Raw genomic sequence first — 13156 nt, 5'->3', positions numbered from 1 at the left:
GGCTCCTTCCCTCATTTCCTCTACCAGATGTTTTCATAAAAATCTGTAGGACGGTGTTTATAAAAAGCAGCATCTTATTTAGCAAACAAAATCAGCACAACTATTCTCACAGGTTTCTTTGGAATCAGGCCTGAGTTCAAACCCTGGCCTCGCCCTTACTTGCTGTGTGATCTTGAACTATACGTCTGACCTCCCTGTGCCTCCTCCTCCTCCTCTGTACAACAGAGACGCTTGCCTGCACTTTTGCTGAAGTGACTGTGAGCGTGAAGCTAGGTGGCAGAACAGAGGCTTGGTCAATGCGAGCATCCTGTTTATGGACATCCTAGCCACACAGGACAAGACAACCAGAACCTGTTGGGACCAGGGGTAGGCACCTGCGAGGAGCGGCATCACCACCAGCTCAGTGGAGAAGGTACCATGCTTCCAGTTTCCTTCCACCTTGAGGTCAGTTTCCTCTTCTGCTCGAGACTTCTTCCTTTTCTTCTGGCTCTTCTTTCTCCCCTCTGAGTCTTTCTGTTTAACTGTGAAATCAAAGGAAGGACATAAGCGTTCAAAGGAGCTCATACCCAAGCTACCATATGTGAAAGCATACATGCATACCTACAAGGTTCTGGAAGATCCCTGAAGGCAGAGGTTGTCCTTTGTGCGGCTGCCCTTCCCCAGCAACCAGAAAATGTGTCTATGTGTAGATAGCAGACCGATTGTCAGTTACATGCAGGAAGAACGTGAGGGCCGTCCTGATCTCCCACCCGGTCCAACCCGAGAACACAGGCAGAGGGGGCTGAGGTTGGATGATGATCAGCACCGCCACATACCAAACTTCTCCCCCAAGTCAGCTCTTAACCACAGTGTAGGGCTGAGGTTTGGGCTTTGGAGTTGAACCACCAAGGTTCCAGAACCAGGTCTCCCCCATCCTTAACCATCCTGAGCCTCAATCACTTCATCTGTAGAATGGGGGCAATAGCACCTGCCTTGTAGGGTGTTGAGAAGAGTAAATGAGCAAAGGTACATGAAATATTCAGCTCTGTGCTAAGCTCATCCAGGGGAGAAAAGAGGAGACATACATATCTAACGTAATTGAAGCCATGAGCTATTTGTTCTGTGATACAAAGACCAATGGAACAGACTATAGAAAGCCCAGAAATACACTGCATGTATAAGGGGACTTAACAGATATCAGAGGTGGCATTTCAGATCAGTGGGAAAGGATGGACTAGTCAATTAATTATACTGACTATCCATTTGGAGGCAAATGAAATTATTGGGCACCTCGTGCCATATGCAAAATGAAAGGCAGACTAATGGTGCAAAACAAAAAACTTCAAAATAATTAGAAGAATATATAGGAGACTCTACTGATGTCCGGATGAGGAGGATTTCTTAAACATTACCAAAAATACGAACTAGAAAGGAATAGTTACATAACTGGTATGCAAAACAAGACAGCACAAATAAAGTAAAAGGGTAAGTTGCAGACCCTGGCCTATGATGTTTACAGTGCATGTAAGTAACCATGATAATTATCCAGAAGATTTAAAGAATAAAGCTTATGGATCAGTAAGAAAAAATGTAAAACTCAGGGGTGCCTGGGTGGCTCAGTCGGTTAAGCATCTGCCTTCAGCTCAGGTCATGATCTTGGGATCCTGGAATCGAGCCCCAAGCCCCCAATTCAGGCTCCCTGCTCAGTGGGGAGTCTGTTTCTCCCTCTCCTCCTCTCCACCACTCATGCTCTTTCTCTCTTAAATAAATAAAATCTTTAAAAAAAAAAAAAAAAGTGTAATGGAAGGCCTGGGTGGCTCAGTCGGTTAAGCGTCTGCCTTCAGCTCAGGTCATGAACCCGGGGTCCTGGGCTCTAGTTTGGCATAGGGCTCCCTCTGCCTGCCGCTCCCCCTGCTTGCACTCACTCTCTCTCTCTCTCTCTGTGACAAATAAAATCTTTCAAAAAATAAAAAAATAAAATAAAAATTAAAAAAAGCATAAGACCCAACAGAAAAATAAGCAAAGAAACAGGAATAGGTAAATCACATAAGACTGTGACCAAATAAGCATATGAGATGCTATCAACCCCATGAGGAATTAGGAAGTAAGCCCCTGACCATGTCAAGCATGGCTGATAATGTGGAAAAGCTGGAATTCTCAGGACTTCTGTCAGGAGGGCAAAGAGGTACAATCCAGAGAGTAAAAACCAGCAACACCTCCTGAGGGGTCAGGGTGCACTTCGCATGCCCTATGACCCCACTGGGCAGATGCCCTAGACTCTCTGGCACAGGCACACAGAGACCTGCACAAGAATGCTTGCTATCACAGTGTTGGTGACAGCGGGAAATGGGAGACAACTCAAATGTCCCTCGGTGGGGAGTCCACGGGTGAAGGATGGCATAGCCATCTGATGGGGCTATGTTACAAGGAAGGAGCTGGACTTACATATATGGACACAAATGAACTTTAAAAATCAAGATGAATGCAAAGAGCAAGTTGCAGGAAGATATGTACAGTATGAAATCATTTCTGCAACTCATCAAAACAAAAATCAACACAACATTGTATGAATGTGTCAGAAAGAATGGGGTGGCAGGGAAGGGTCACACCAATTTCTATGTAGGATAGGGTATGCTTTTTTTTTTTTTAAGATTTTATTTATTTATTTGAGAGAAAGAGAGAGAGAGCACAAGTAGGGGGGAGAAAGAAGCAGATTCCGGCCTAAGCAGGGAGCCCGATTCGGGGCTCAATCCCAGCACCCTGGGATCTCGACCTGAACCAAAGGCAGATGCTTAACTGACTGAGCCCCCCAGGCGCCCCTAGGCTATGCTTCTTGAAAGCACAGGGTGCAAAAGAGACACCATGTATCTGTAAACTTTTCTTTTTCAAAAAGAAAGAAGGAAGGGAGGATGAGAGGGATGGAGAGAGGGAGGAATGAAGGAAGGAAGGAAAGAAACAAAGGAAGAAAGGAAGAAACAAAGAAGAGGACAGAGCAAGGAAAAAGAAGGAAAGAGCAAGAAAGAAATGAAGGAAATCTGGCAAAATATTAACACCTAAATTGTACATACATTGTTTATTTTTTGTGTACTCTTCTATTTTTTTTTCAAAATAAAAAAGATGGTTTGAAAATCTCATTAAAATGCTTAAAGAGTATTTCTGAAAAGCAAGGCTATTTAATCTGGAAAAGAGAAAACTCAGAAACTAAGTCGAAGGTGTTCAGATATGAAAGTATGGACTAGTCTTTTAGGGCCTTAAAAAAGGAATGTGAGCAACTGTGTTTCCGACGCCTGGCAGAGAGCCCGCCTCAAGCAGTCACTTCTCTCTGCAGCTTTGGAGTGTTGAACTCGAACCAGGAAAAGCAGATTAATTGATAGAGAGTTAAGGAAATGATTTGTAGCAGTTACAGCTGTACAAACAGGAAGTGGACCATCCCAGGAGGCAGCAAGTGCAAGGGCTCTAGAATATTCCACCTCATACTGGAAACCTAACTGCTTGCTGAAAAACTGGTGAGGAGAACAAGGTCAAGAATGAAGAGGTCAGTGTAGTGGCTTCTGAGGATCCTTGCCTCTCGGTCTGTTCCTAAGACTACAAGCTTCTGCATGAGTGGTTCCTGCGACCTGGGATGCTATTTCCCTCATTCCACCATGAGAAGCAAATAACTGCTTATCTTCCGAGAGTCTTTCCATAAACCCGACTCTTGTGCTTCCGCAACATACCTACCTACCCTACCACAGCATCTATCACATAGGAATGTAGTTATTTATTTGAAAGTCTACAGTCAACATTAGGGATTTTCATGCGCCCCATGTTCACGACATCGTGAGTCAGGAGCACGGAAACACTGGTGGAGTGGGAAGGGATGTAGTGAGGATGGGTGGGATGATGCGGGTAAGTGAATGGGATGAGGTGGGATGGAATGCCTGGGTGAGGCGAGACAGAATGGGTAAGTTGAAAGTGTATGTAGTGTTCTTTTACTTTCAAGTAACATTTGGCCAGATATCAAAGAATCTTTCTGAAGTATTCTGAATTTGAAATATTTCATAATTCTTCTAAGTCTAGTTATATTATAAAATTCCAAAATCCCATCCTAACTTACTTTGAAATTTTTGCTTTTCTAACATGTTTGTTAAGCTGTTAAATGATGATCTCTCAGTTAATTCCTTCATCTCCATCCCAGATGCTACTCCCAAAGAAAGAGCTGTTTCTCTTGAAATACTCCATCTAGAAAATACACAGAGAGAAAAATAAATGAAGGTGAAAAAAATCAGGGACCAAATCTAAGAATCTATTTACTGCACCATATGTGAGATTTTTATTTTAGATTTTATTTATTTATTTGTCAGAGAGAACGAGCGCAAGCAGGGGGAGTGGCAGGCAGAGGGAGAAGCAGGCTCCCCGCTGAGCAAGAAGCCTGATGTGGGGCTCAATCCCAGGACTCTGGGATCATGACTTGAGCCCAAGGCAGACGCTTAACTGATTGTGCCACCCAGGCGTCCTGTGAGCAGATTTTTAAAAAATGACATTGCATTCCTCTAACCGATGCTTCTTAAATTTCAATGTGCATATGAATCACCTGGAAATGCTGTTAAATAAAATGCAGGTATGGTTCAGTAAGCCTGGGGTGGATCTGACGTTCCACATTTCTAACAAGTTCCCAGTAATGCCAATGCTGTTGCTCGGCAGACCACACTTTTACTATCAATTTCTAACTGACTAGAAATATTATGGAAAATAATATATTTTTATGAAAGCAGTCAAAACTCTAAAATATCAAGGAATTCATTTACAGGAATTATCCAACATCTATAGGAAGAAAAAAAAATTAACTCTATTAAAAATCATAAAGGAGGAGCTGAATTAGGTGAAAAGATATACCATAATCATGGATGGGAGAGGCTCACAATGTAAAAATGTCAATTCTTCTCAAGTTAGTGCATAAATTCAACACAAAAAAACAATTTTTAAAAGTCAAAAATTTTTAATGACATAGTCCCTTTGTTCTCCCCATCCCATTCTCCCAAGCCACCAGCTGGGCCTCCATTCTACCTCTGGTCCCCACAGCATCCAAGGAATTTCCAGATCCTTCTTAGGCTCTAAGAGCAACTGCACTCACAGCAGGAAACGCTGTGGACTCAGTGATCTGAAGATATGGGCTGGAGTCCTGGCTTTACCAACACTCCCAAGATTCCCAAGAATTCCAGTTTTAAAACTTTGAGCAAATCACTAACCACTCTGTTATGCTGTGAAGAAAACGGAGATAGTAATACCACCTCACAGACTGACCATGATGAGGATTGAGATAAACCAACATGTGCAAAAGCACAGTGCAGGTTTGCACTCATAAACACAGCATTCCTTTCTCTATTCCTTTAATTTCACCTGGATTGCATGAGCTCTGACTAAGTTACTAAAAATCTACATGACTCCTGGTGAGAGTCTGTACAGCTTGTACAAGAGGGGGTTCCACTCCCACTCCCTAAAATAACATGGGTCCATCCTTACCGAACTGTGGCAAGATCTTCCATTCTGGGTATCTTTTCATATTCCTCGGAGATCTTGGGAAAAGTTTCAGACTCTGCTGGGTGAGAATCTGATAATATTTATTAGCAAATGAACTTCCTGTTCCATTCTAGTTCATTAAGAAATGAGGGCCCTTTACTCATTTTGTAATGGCAGTCACCAAGCAGAGGGATGGGTGTGTGGTGAGCATAAAAAGGCTGGTTAATAATAAACGAGTAAATGAATGAATATACAGACTAATTAGGATTATTTGGACAAATGGAGACAAGAGGAAGCCTCCAATTTCTTATATAATATCCCTCAGAGGGAAAACAAAGAAAGGAAAAAAAAGTCTATTATCTATTCAGTTGTCCAATTCAACACTGTTTACATTAGAGGATACTGGTAACACTCCCAAGATCCCTACGTCCCCACCTACAGGGAATGTTACAGTGCTACCAGCAGATGAAAAATTATGTAGTCGCCACAAATGGAGTTTATGCAAAGTTCTTAAGTAAATAGGAAAGTGCATGTTAATAGGAAAGTGCATATTAATCTCAGAATACAAAATCTCAAAATACAAAATTATGTATCCAGAACAACCCTATCTATGTAAAAAAAAAAACCTTACAACAAAGGAATTTGCCATGATAACCAAAAAATTACAATGCTTGTTCCTGGTGATAGAACTATAGATTGATTTCCCTGCTTGTTTTATACTTTCTATATTCACTGACGTTTTCTAAAAACAAAAACAAAAACAAAAACAAACCACACATATATAACTTCTATAGTTAGAAAAGTTTTGTAAGTCATGAAATAAAAATTAAACAAAAAGAAGGGATCAACAACAAAAAGTGATTCCCGCACTGAAACAGCACTGGGTTCTAGAGTGAACCAGCACCAGCAGGAGTTGCTGATACACAGGAAGGATCCCAGTGTACATGCACTACGCCAGCAACACCCATCTATCCCCTTCCCTGCCATCGACTTCCCCCAGCTTGTCCACAAAGTCATGTCCACTCACCATGCAAAGACTTGATATGTTTTCCTGCTTTTTCTGCTTTTTCTTGTGCATCCTCCTGGTTCCACTCCTCTTTGATGTGTGGGGCCTGTGCAGATAATCTTCTCTGATTTAAAACCAAATTTTTCACTTCCTCTAGAATGTAGGAGAACCATTGACTCAATCAATCAGAAATGCTTACCAAACACCTTCTATGTGTACGGCACTCTCCTAGTGCTGTAGATAGAGCAGGTGGATAAGACAGGCAGGGCCCCTGCCCTCCAGGAGCAGTTGCCTAGGCACTGCTTCAAAATATCAGGAAATCCAATCCTCAACTGGCAATGGCTTCTTCCAAATAAGACCATTACATACTTGACATGCGTCCTTCCATTTAATCATCGCACTTCACTTGAAGGAAGGCACTCCCACTTCCCCTATTTTACAGATGGGGAGTAGGACACATAACTTTCCTGTGGTCAGAGAGCTGGTACTTATTAAGCCAGAACTACCCCCCCCCCCCGCCAGGGCTCCTTGCAGCCAGCTAGGGAGATGAGCCCTCTATCTTTCACTTCTATCAATACGGGACTCTGTATGCTTGTGGCAGCAACCAACATGTGAGGAATAATGAATGCAGATAATGGAAGCTACAAGAAAGAGGTGAAGAAAAGAAGAGATGCAATTGGATTCAGTGTTGAAGGACAGATACCAATTGTGGAGAAAGAGATGAGGCTAAGAGCCCACGAGGTATGGCCCCATAGCTGAAGGCAGGTCTCACAACGGGAAAAACCCTAGTGTTTTCAGGGACCAGGAGTGAAGGTGAGAATAGCAGCAAGAAAAGAGGCTTGGGGAACAAATTAGAGGATGCCTTCAAGACCAGACTCAGAAGACGGACCTGGTTCCCTAAGCCACTGGGCGGCCATAAAAAGGTTCAGAGCAATGAAGTGCCAAGGTCAAAGCAGGGCTATAGACAAGTCAGGGAACAGTGGTAGGAGAGAGGAGATGGGGAAGAGACCTGGATGCAGAGGGAGGAGCCAGCTGAGGGGTAGAGAGTCCCAAAGGACACCACACAGCCAGGAACACTAACCAGGTGTTGGGTGGAGTGATGGCCAAGAGCTAAGGGCATAGCCGGGGTCACATATGACTTAGGGGCTTCATGAATGGTGCAGTCTTTGTCCAGTAACCGAGAAACCAAGAAGCCGAGCAGATTTAATAGAGGAAAAATGCTGACTTTTGATGGGATGTTCCATTCAAGACCAGCAGGCTGAAAACTAACCAGTTCTGGGCATGGGACCTATGGTTCACCCAAATACATTTCCCATCCTCTTTGGAACATGAGCCAAACCTCTCATGCTGTTTCTACCCTCCCACAGACAAGAGTTTCAAGAAGATACCTTTTAAAGTGAAAAAAGGCAGGACTTAAGACAACATGTACACCAGATGCATTTTCATTAAAATATTCTTTCTACTTACATATAAAATGCACAGGGAAATGACAGCAATGACTACCTCTGGTCAAGCATCATGTGATCTTATTTCTTTCTCCCTTGTGCTAGTCAATTTTTTTTTTTTTTAGATTATTTATTTCAGAAGGAGAGAGAGAACGTGCGTGGGGAGGGGCAGAGGGAGAGAAGCCAACTCCCCACTGAGACCATCATCCCACGACTCTGAGATCCTGACCTGAGCGGAAATCACGAGTTGGACACCCAACCGACTGAGCACCTGGGCGCCCATATGCTAGTCAATTTCTAAATTGTTTTACATAGTGAACATACACTGCTTATGGAAAGAAATGATTTAACGTAAGAGGCAGTGATATCAGGCGTGAGATGGGGCTTGGGGAGGGGCAAGTGCTATCATTTCAAGAACACTCACAAAGGCCCATGGCCCTCCCTGCAGGGTCTAGAACACCCTTCCTCCTCCCTTTTCCGGCCAGCTGACTCCATTTACCCTTCCACACTTGGCTCCCATGGCCCCTTCTCCAGGAATCCTTCCTGATATACCTGCCCCAGCACCCCCGCTCCAATGTGAGCTCACTTCGGGGCAGATGTTTACCAGAAATTCTGGCTCAGCAGCTCTGGGGCAGGCCCTGGAATCTGCATTTGGGCAGCCCTCCAAATGCATCTAACGCAGGTGGTTTTGAACCTCATGCTTTGAAGACGTGGGTCTTTCGTTTGGTCCAAGCAAGAAAGTCACCTTGAATCCCATTTTCTCACACAGAAACCCTACAATGAGTAGTTTAGATATAAACCAATGATTCTCAGCCAGGGGTGATTCTGCTCCCCTCCCCAAGAGACCTTTGGCAACGTCTGAAGAAAATTTTGGTTGTCACAACTGGGAGGCTACTACAGGCATCCAGCAGGTGGAGGTCATGGATGCTGCTGAGCATCCTTCAGTGCCCAGGACGGCTCCCACAAAAAGAAATTATCTGATCCAAAATGCCAACAGCACCTAGGGTAAGAAACCCCAGATGTAAGTGAAAGATGAACAGTCAGAAGTGCCAAGTCCCCGGTGCCAGAAAGGCTCCCCAAGAAGGCAGGCTAGAAAGCCAGAGAAAGCAGAGGGTTTCTAGTCACCAAAAAATGGGTTCTGATTCTGGCGCTGTGACACACTTCAAGCAGGTGTCAGTCGCCTTTGCTCGCTGTAAAATGGGGGTAACTATACTTATCTGGAGCCACCAACAACAGTGATAATAGTACACACTCCTTCCATTCTTGGATGCACATCCCCGTGACATTTTGACGTCTCTAAAAACTGGATGCATCTTACAATTAACCCCACAGCATAGTTTAATTGGCAGCATTTTAGTTTTTAAATATAGACAACACACACTCTCTTTATTGCTGGGGGGGGGTGCACTCCCATCACCCTGCCTCGGGGCATATAAGCAGAGGAAGTGGGAAGGTGCCCAAGGTCATTGGCTAGTTCAAGAAGGGAGACAGGTTGAATTGAGCTGGCTGACTTCAAAGCCTGGATCTTTCCACTCCTACTAGCTCTCTCCTTGGAGGTGAGCTCAAAAGGGGACTTTCTGGCATTGATAAAATATTTACCCGGGGCGCCTGGGTGGTTCAGTCAGTTGGCATCAGCCTTCAGCTCGGGTCATGGTCTCAGGGTCCTGGGATAGAGCCCTGCGTCGGGCTTCCTGCTCAGTGGGGAACCTGCTTCTCCCTCTCCCTCTGCCCCATCCCCTGTTTGTGAGAATAAGAATAAGAATCTCGAGGGTCTATATGAAAAGACTAATATGGTGGTCTCAGGGTCATGGGATTCTTAAGTTTTCTCTTGTTTCCTGGTGTTTTTTTGTCAGTGAACACCCAATACTCAGCCAGGAGACAGGCCGGTGGGGAATGCACATGTGGGTGCTGCCTGGGGACAGGAAGTCCAGAAATGTGACGGAGGTAGAGGTGGTGACCAATGCATATGCACACAGACACCGCCCACCCCCAAACACAACTCCAGGGGGCAGTACTTCCTGATGCTCAAGCCTGTCCTGGAGGGATGACACACCACTGACACTCGAAGCCACATATGCCCCGGGAAAGTGAGATGAAGTAAAGGAGGGGACACTGGTTTTGATCCTGTTACCGGTGAGAAGTCACACGCCTCGAGAAACGTTTCAAACAAAACACAAATACCTGACTTACCGCAAGATCCTGTATCTTCTGAATACCCAGTATTCTTTAACCGGTAATACCTGACTTTTCTCGAAACCTTGTCCTTAGTGTCCCAGACCTTCAAGGTTATTTTGTGACAATTAATTTTCTTTAGTAATTCCTTCGTCACGTTGATGTTAAAAGTTTGGGTCCATGACACCCAGGCTTTGTCCCCTTCGTGCCATGGCCTCACTGTCTGTGTAAAAGAACACCAAGAGGCTCTAAGTGCAGGACTGGGAGCCTTAGCAGCCTGAGGTTACGCCCACCAGCCTCGTCCTCCAGGGCGCTGCCCTCCACCTGTCTGCCTTCTGTGCCTGGCGCTCCCCCAGCCCCCACCTCACATCAGGAAATGGCTGTCCTGGCCGGGGCCCCGTCACACGTCTGGGGTCATCGGAAAAGACAGAGTCAAAGCAATTACCTGCCAATCGTGCCCTTTCCAGTAACTTCCAAGCACTGACCCAGAGTCAGGCCACAGGCAGGCGGGTGGGTGTGTGTGCGGGCAGGCAGGTACGCACACACACGGATACACACAGGTACTCACACAGAGAAGGAAATCACAAGAGCGGCAAAAACTTTTGAAAACACCAAAGTTTCAAAAACTTTTGAAACACCACAGAAATGACTAGATAAAGATATATAAATAGTCTGGTAATGGGTATTAGGAGGTCAGTGCATATCCTGCATTTCTAGCAAGCTCCAAGGGAAGCAAGCACACTTTCTGTAGTATTAGACTGTATGTGAGGTGTGTACACACACACACACACACACACACACACACACACCTTGACTCCTGAATCCAGGAACACTTTGGCCACCATTGGAAACACCACCATGTCAACTTTTTTAGGCTCCGCATCATCGGGCAGAAGGAAATACTCAATGTGGTAGTAACGCCGAACCTTTGCAGCAGGTTTGTCCATTTTAGGGTGTTTCCTATATTTTTCCATCAAAATTGTATATTTTCCTTTATAACCTAGAAGACATGGATTTAATGAGTCTTGTTTGAACCTCACATGGGAAAGCACACCCGTCTCCACAGTTCCCTGGAACCAAAAAAGAGCCTGATGCTGTGGGAGGCCGCCCACCCCCATGCTGTCTGCCCCACTTGGGGCTGAGATGCAGGTCCAGGCCCCCTAGCCAGTGGAGTAACAGGGTGCAGAAATTCACTGCATGACGCTGAGAGGGAGCGCCTCCTTACATTTTTCACCTGTGGCGCTTCACCTGCCTCCCCCTGGTCTTGGTGGTAAAAACAGTTCAAGTCACCAAGAAGACGGGTCAATTCTAAACATGGTATATATATACATCTAACCAAAGAGCCTCCAAAATATCTGAGGCAAGAATGGATAGAACTACAAGGAGAAGCTGAAATTAATCTTCAGGGGGGTTAGTGCAAGTAGACAAAAATAGATATACATCAAAAGTGGAGTTCTTTTCTCTGCCCCTAATCTTAGAGGTTCAATCATGTGACTCCCTTTGGCCAAAAAAATGTGAGCAGGTGGGAGATGCCCAAAGACTTGAAGAGTTCTGGGTTGTCTGGGCTTGCCCTCTCATGTGTCTCTGCCTTTCTATAACAAGAATGTGTCTGGCTGACCCACAGGTCCAAGAGGAGGATGAGAGACACGGGGAGCAGAGCAGAGCCACCGCAGGGACCCTAGCCTGGAGCCGCTGACCTGCTTATCCAGGAGAACAAGGGATTCCAGTCTGAAGCCCCTGACTTGGGGAGTTGTTTGGGTTTGTTACACAGAATTTGGGGGGCAACATGTAATTGATATACCTATACACTCAGAGATTTTCATTCAATACATCTGAGAATTTAAACAAGGAATTTGGTGATGCACAGCCAGATTATGAGAACCCATGCTGTAACGTCTTTCTCATTTACTCATCCACAAAAAGCAGAAATAATACCACCTGCTTTTTAGGGTTGTTGAGAGGATTAAGCATGTGAAGCCTATTTAATCACTCACTTGTCTGGCCCACAATGGGCCCCCTAAAATTGCAGTTTCCTTCCTGACCTCTGCTGCTGGCATTGGCCACCTCACTTGGGGAAGCCAGTGGAGGGAGCTCAGGTGCCCCAAACTTCTGCGAGAAGGTCATTAGCGCACCCCATTTTGCAGAGAGTGTTGGGATTCTGCTCCAGCACTTACCAGTGTTCACCGGGAAGGCCAGTGAGATGATGAATTTGCAGGGGACGACCTGGGGCACATCGGAATTGAAGGTGCTGGCAGGCCCATATGAGGACTCGCTGCTGCATGGGTGCTCAGAGTCTGACTCCTGGGCTTGGGCTTTGACCTTCAGGTACTCCTCCATATCACACTCACTCCCAGACTGGTAAAAGCTGGCCATGGAGGACATGGGCCCCATGCTCGCCCTGTCCTCATCCTCCCACTCCCAGGCATGCAGCGACATTCTGCAGAGCACCCACGGGCGTGGCACTCCTGGCTGCAAGAAAATAAAGGCGCTGCTGTCACCTCCCTCTGTTCCCAGGAGGTAAGCCCTGCCTCTTTCAGGATGACCCACCCTTCCCCTCCTTCCCTTCCCCTGTCCCGTCCTGGTTTGAACGGCCAAGGCCTCAGACACTGCCTGGCATGCAGTAGGCACTCAACAATGAACCACAGAGAATGGTGGCTTGCAGTAATCATGATAACAAGCAACCCGTTTCTCCAACTTGAGTCTCTATCCTCCCCCAGCCCCAGCTGCTCCTCCTTTCACGAGTCGATCATTGGCACTCTGGAATGCCAGCTCCAGCTAAGTGCAATTACCCAAGAACCGCAAAGTTGGGAGAAAACCCTGTGCTTCCACTAGGGGAGGCCTCAGGGTGAGGGCAGCGCCAAAGCCCAGGATGAGTTTGCAATGTGGGGACAGGCGAACCGGGCAAGGGGACAGCACGTGCAAGAGTCTGGTGAGGTCAAAGAGGGGGCGAACCCCCGAGGCAAGGCACGAATGGGCCCTGAGTGCTGGGTTCAGGGCACAAGCTCAGGGTCCATGGAGGAGGAACCCGGGCTAACGTTTTGTTTAGGACGGGGTG

At 45.9% G+C, this 13156-nt stretch overlaps 1 protein-coding gene across 3 annotated transcripts in view; it reads right to left on the bottom strand.

Moving 5' to 3' along the window:
• Window positions 1-12556, bottom strand: part of CFAP92 (cilia and flagella associated protein 92 (putative)) — a 64826-nt gene extending 52270 nt beyond the window's left edge. For all 3 annotated transcript variants that reach the window (XM_036099687.2, XM_078074482.1, XM_036099683.2), the window contains exons 1-7: window positions 12276-12556; window positions 10911-11101; window positions 10120-10324; window positions 6506-6637; window positions 5482-5569; window positions 4076-4200; window positions 375-521 (exon numbers count right to left, since the gene is read on the bottom strand). In XM_036099687.2, the coding sequence (XP_035955580.2) occupies window positions 375-521; window positions 4076-4200; window positions 5482-5569; window positions 6506-6637; window positions 10120-10324; window positions 10911-11101; window positions 12276-12537 (1150 nt within the window). In that variant the 5' untranslated portion in view covers window positions 12538-12556. The remainder of the gene's footprint in view (window positions 1-374; window positions 522-4075; window positions 4201-5481; window positions 5570-6505; window positions 6638-10119; window positions 10325-10910; window positions 11102-12275) is intronic.
• Window positions 12557-13156: the final 600 nt, after the last annotated feature.

Source organism: Halichoerus grypus, chromosome 1 (assembly GCF_964656455.1).
Source record: "Halichoerus grypus chromosome 1, mHalGry1.hap1.1, whole genome shotgun sequence".
Taxonomy (NCBI): domain Eukaryota; kingdom Metazoa; phylum Chordata; class Mammalia; order Carnivora; family Phocidae; genus Halichoerus; species Halichoerus grypus.
The sequence above is the reverse complement of the archived record's forward strand: the minus strand, read 5'-3'. Positions and strand labels throughout refer to the sequence as shown.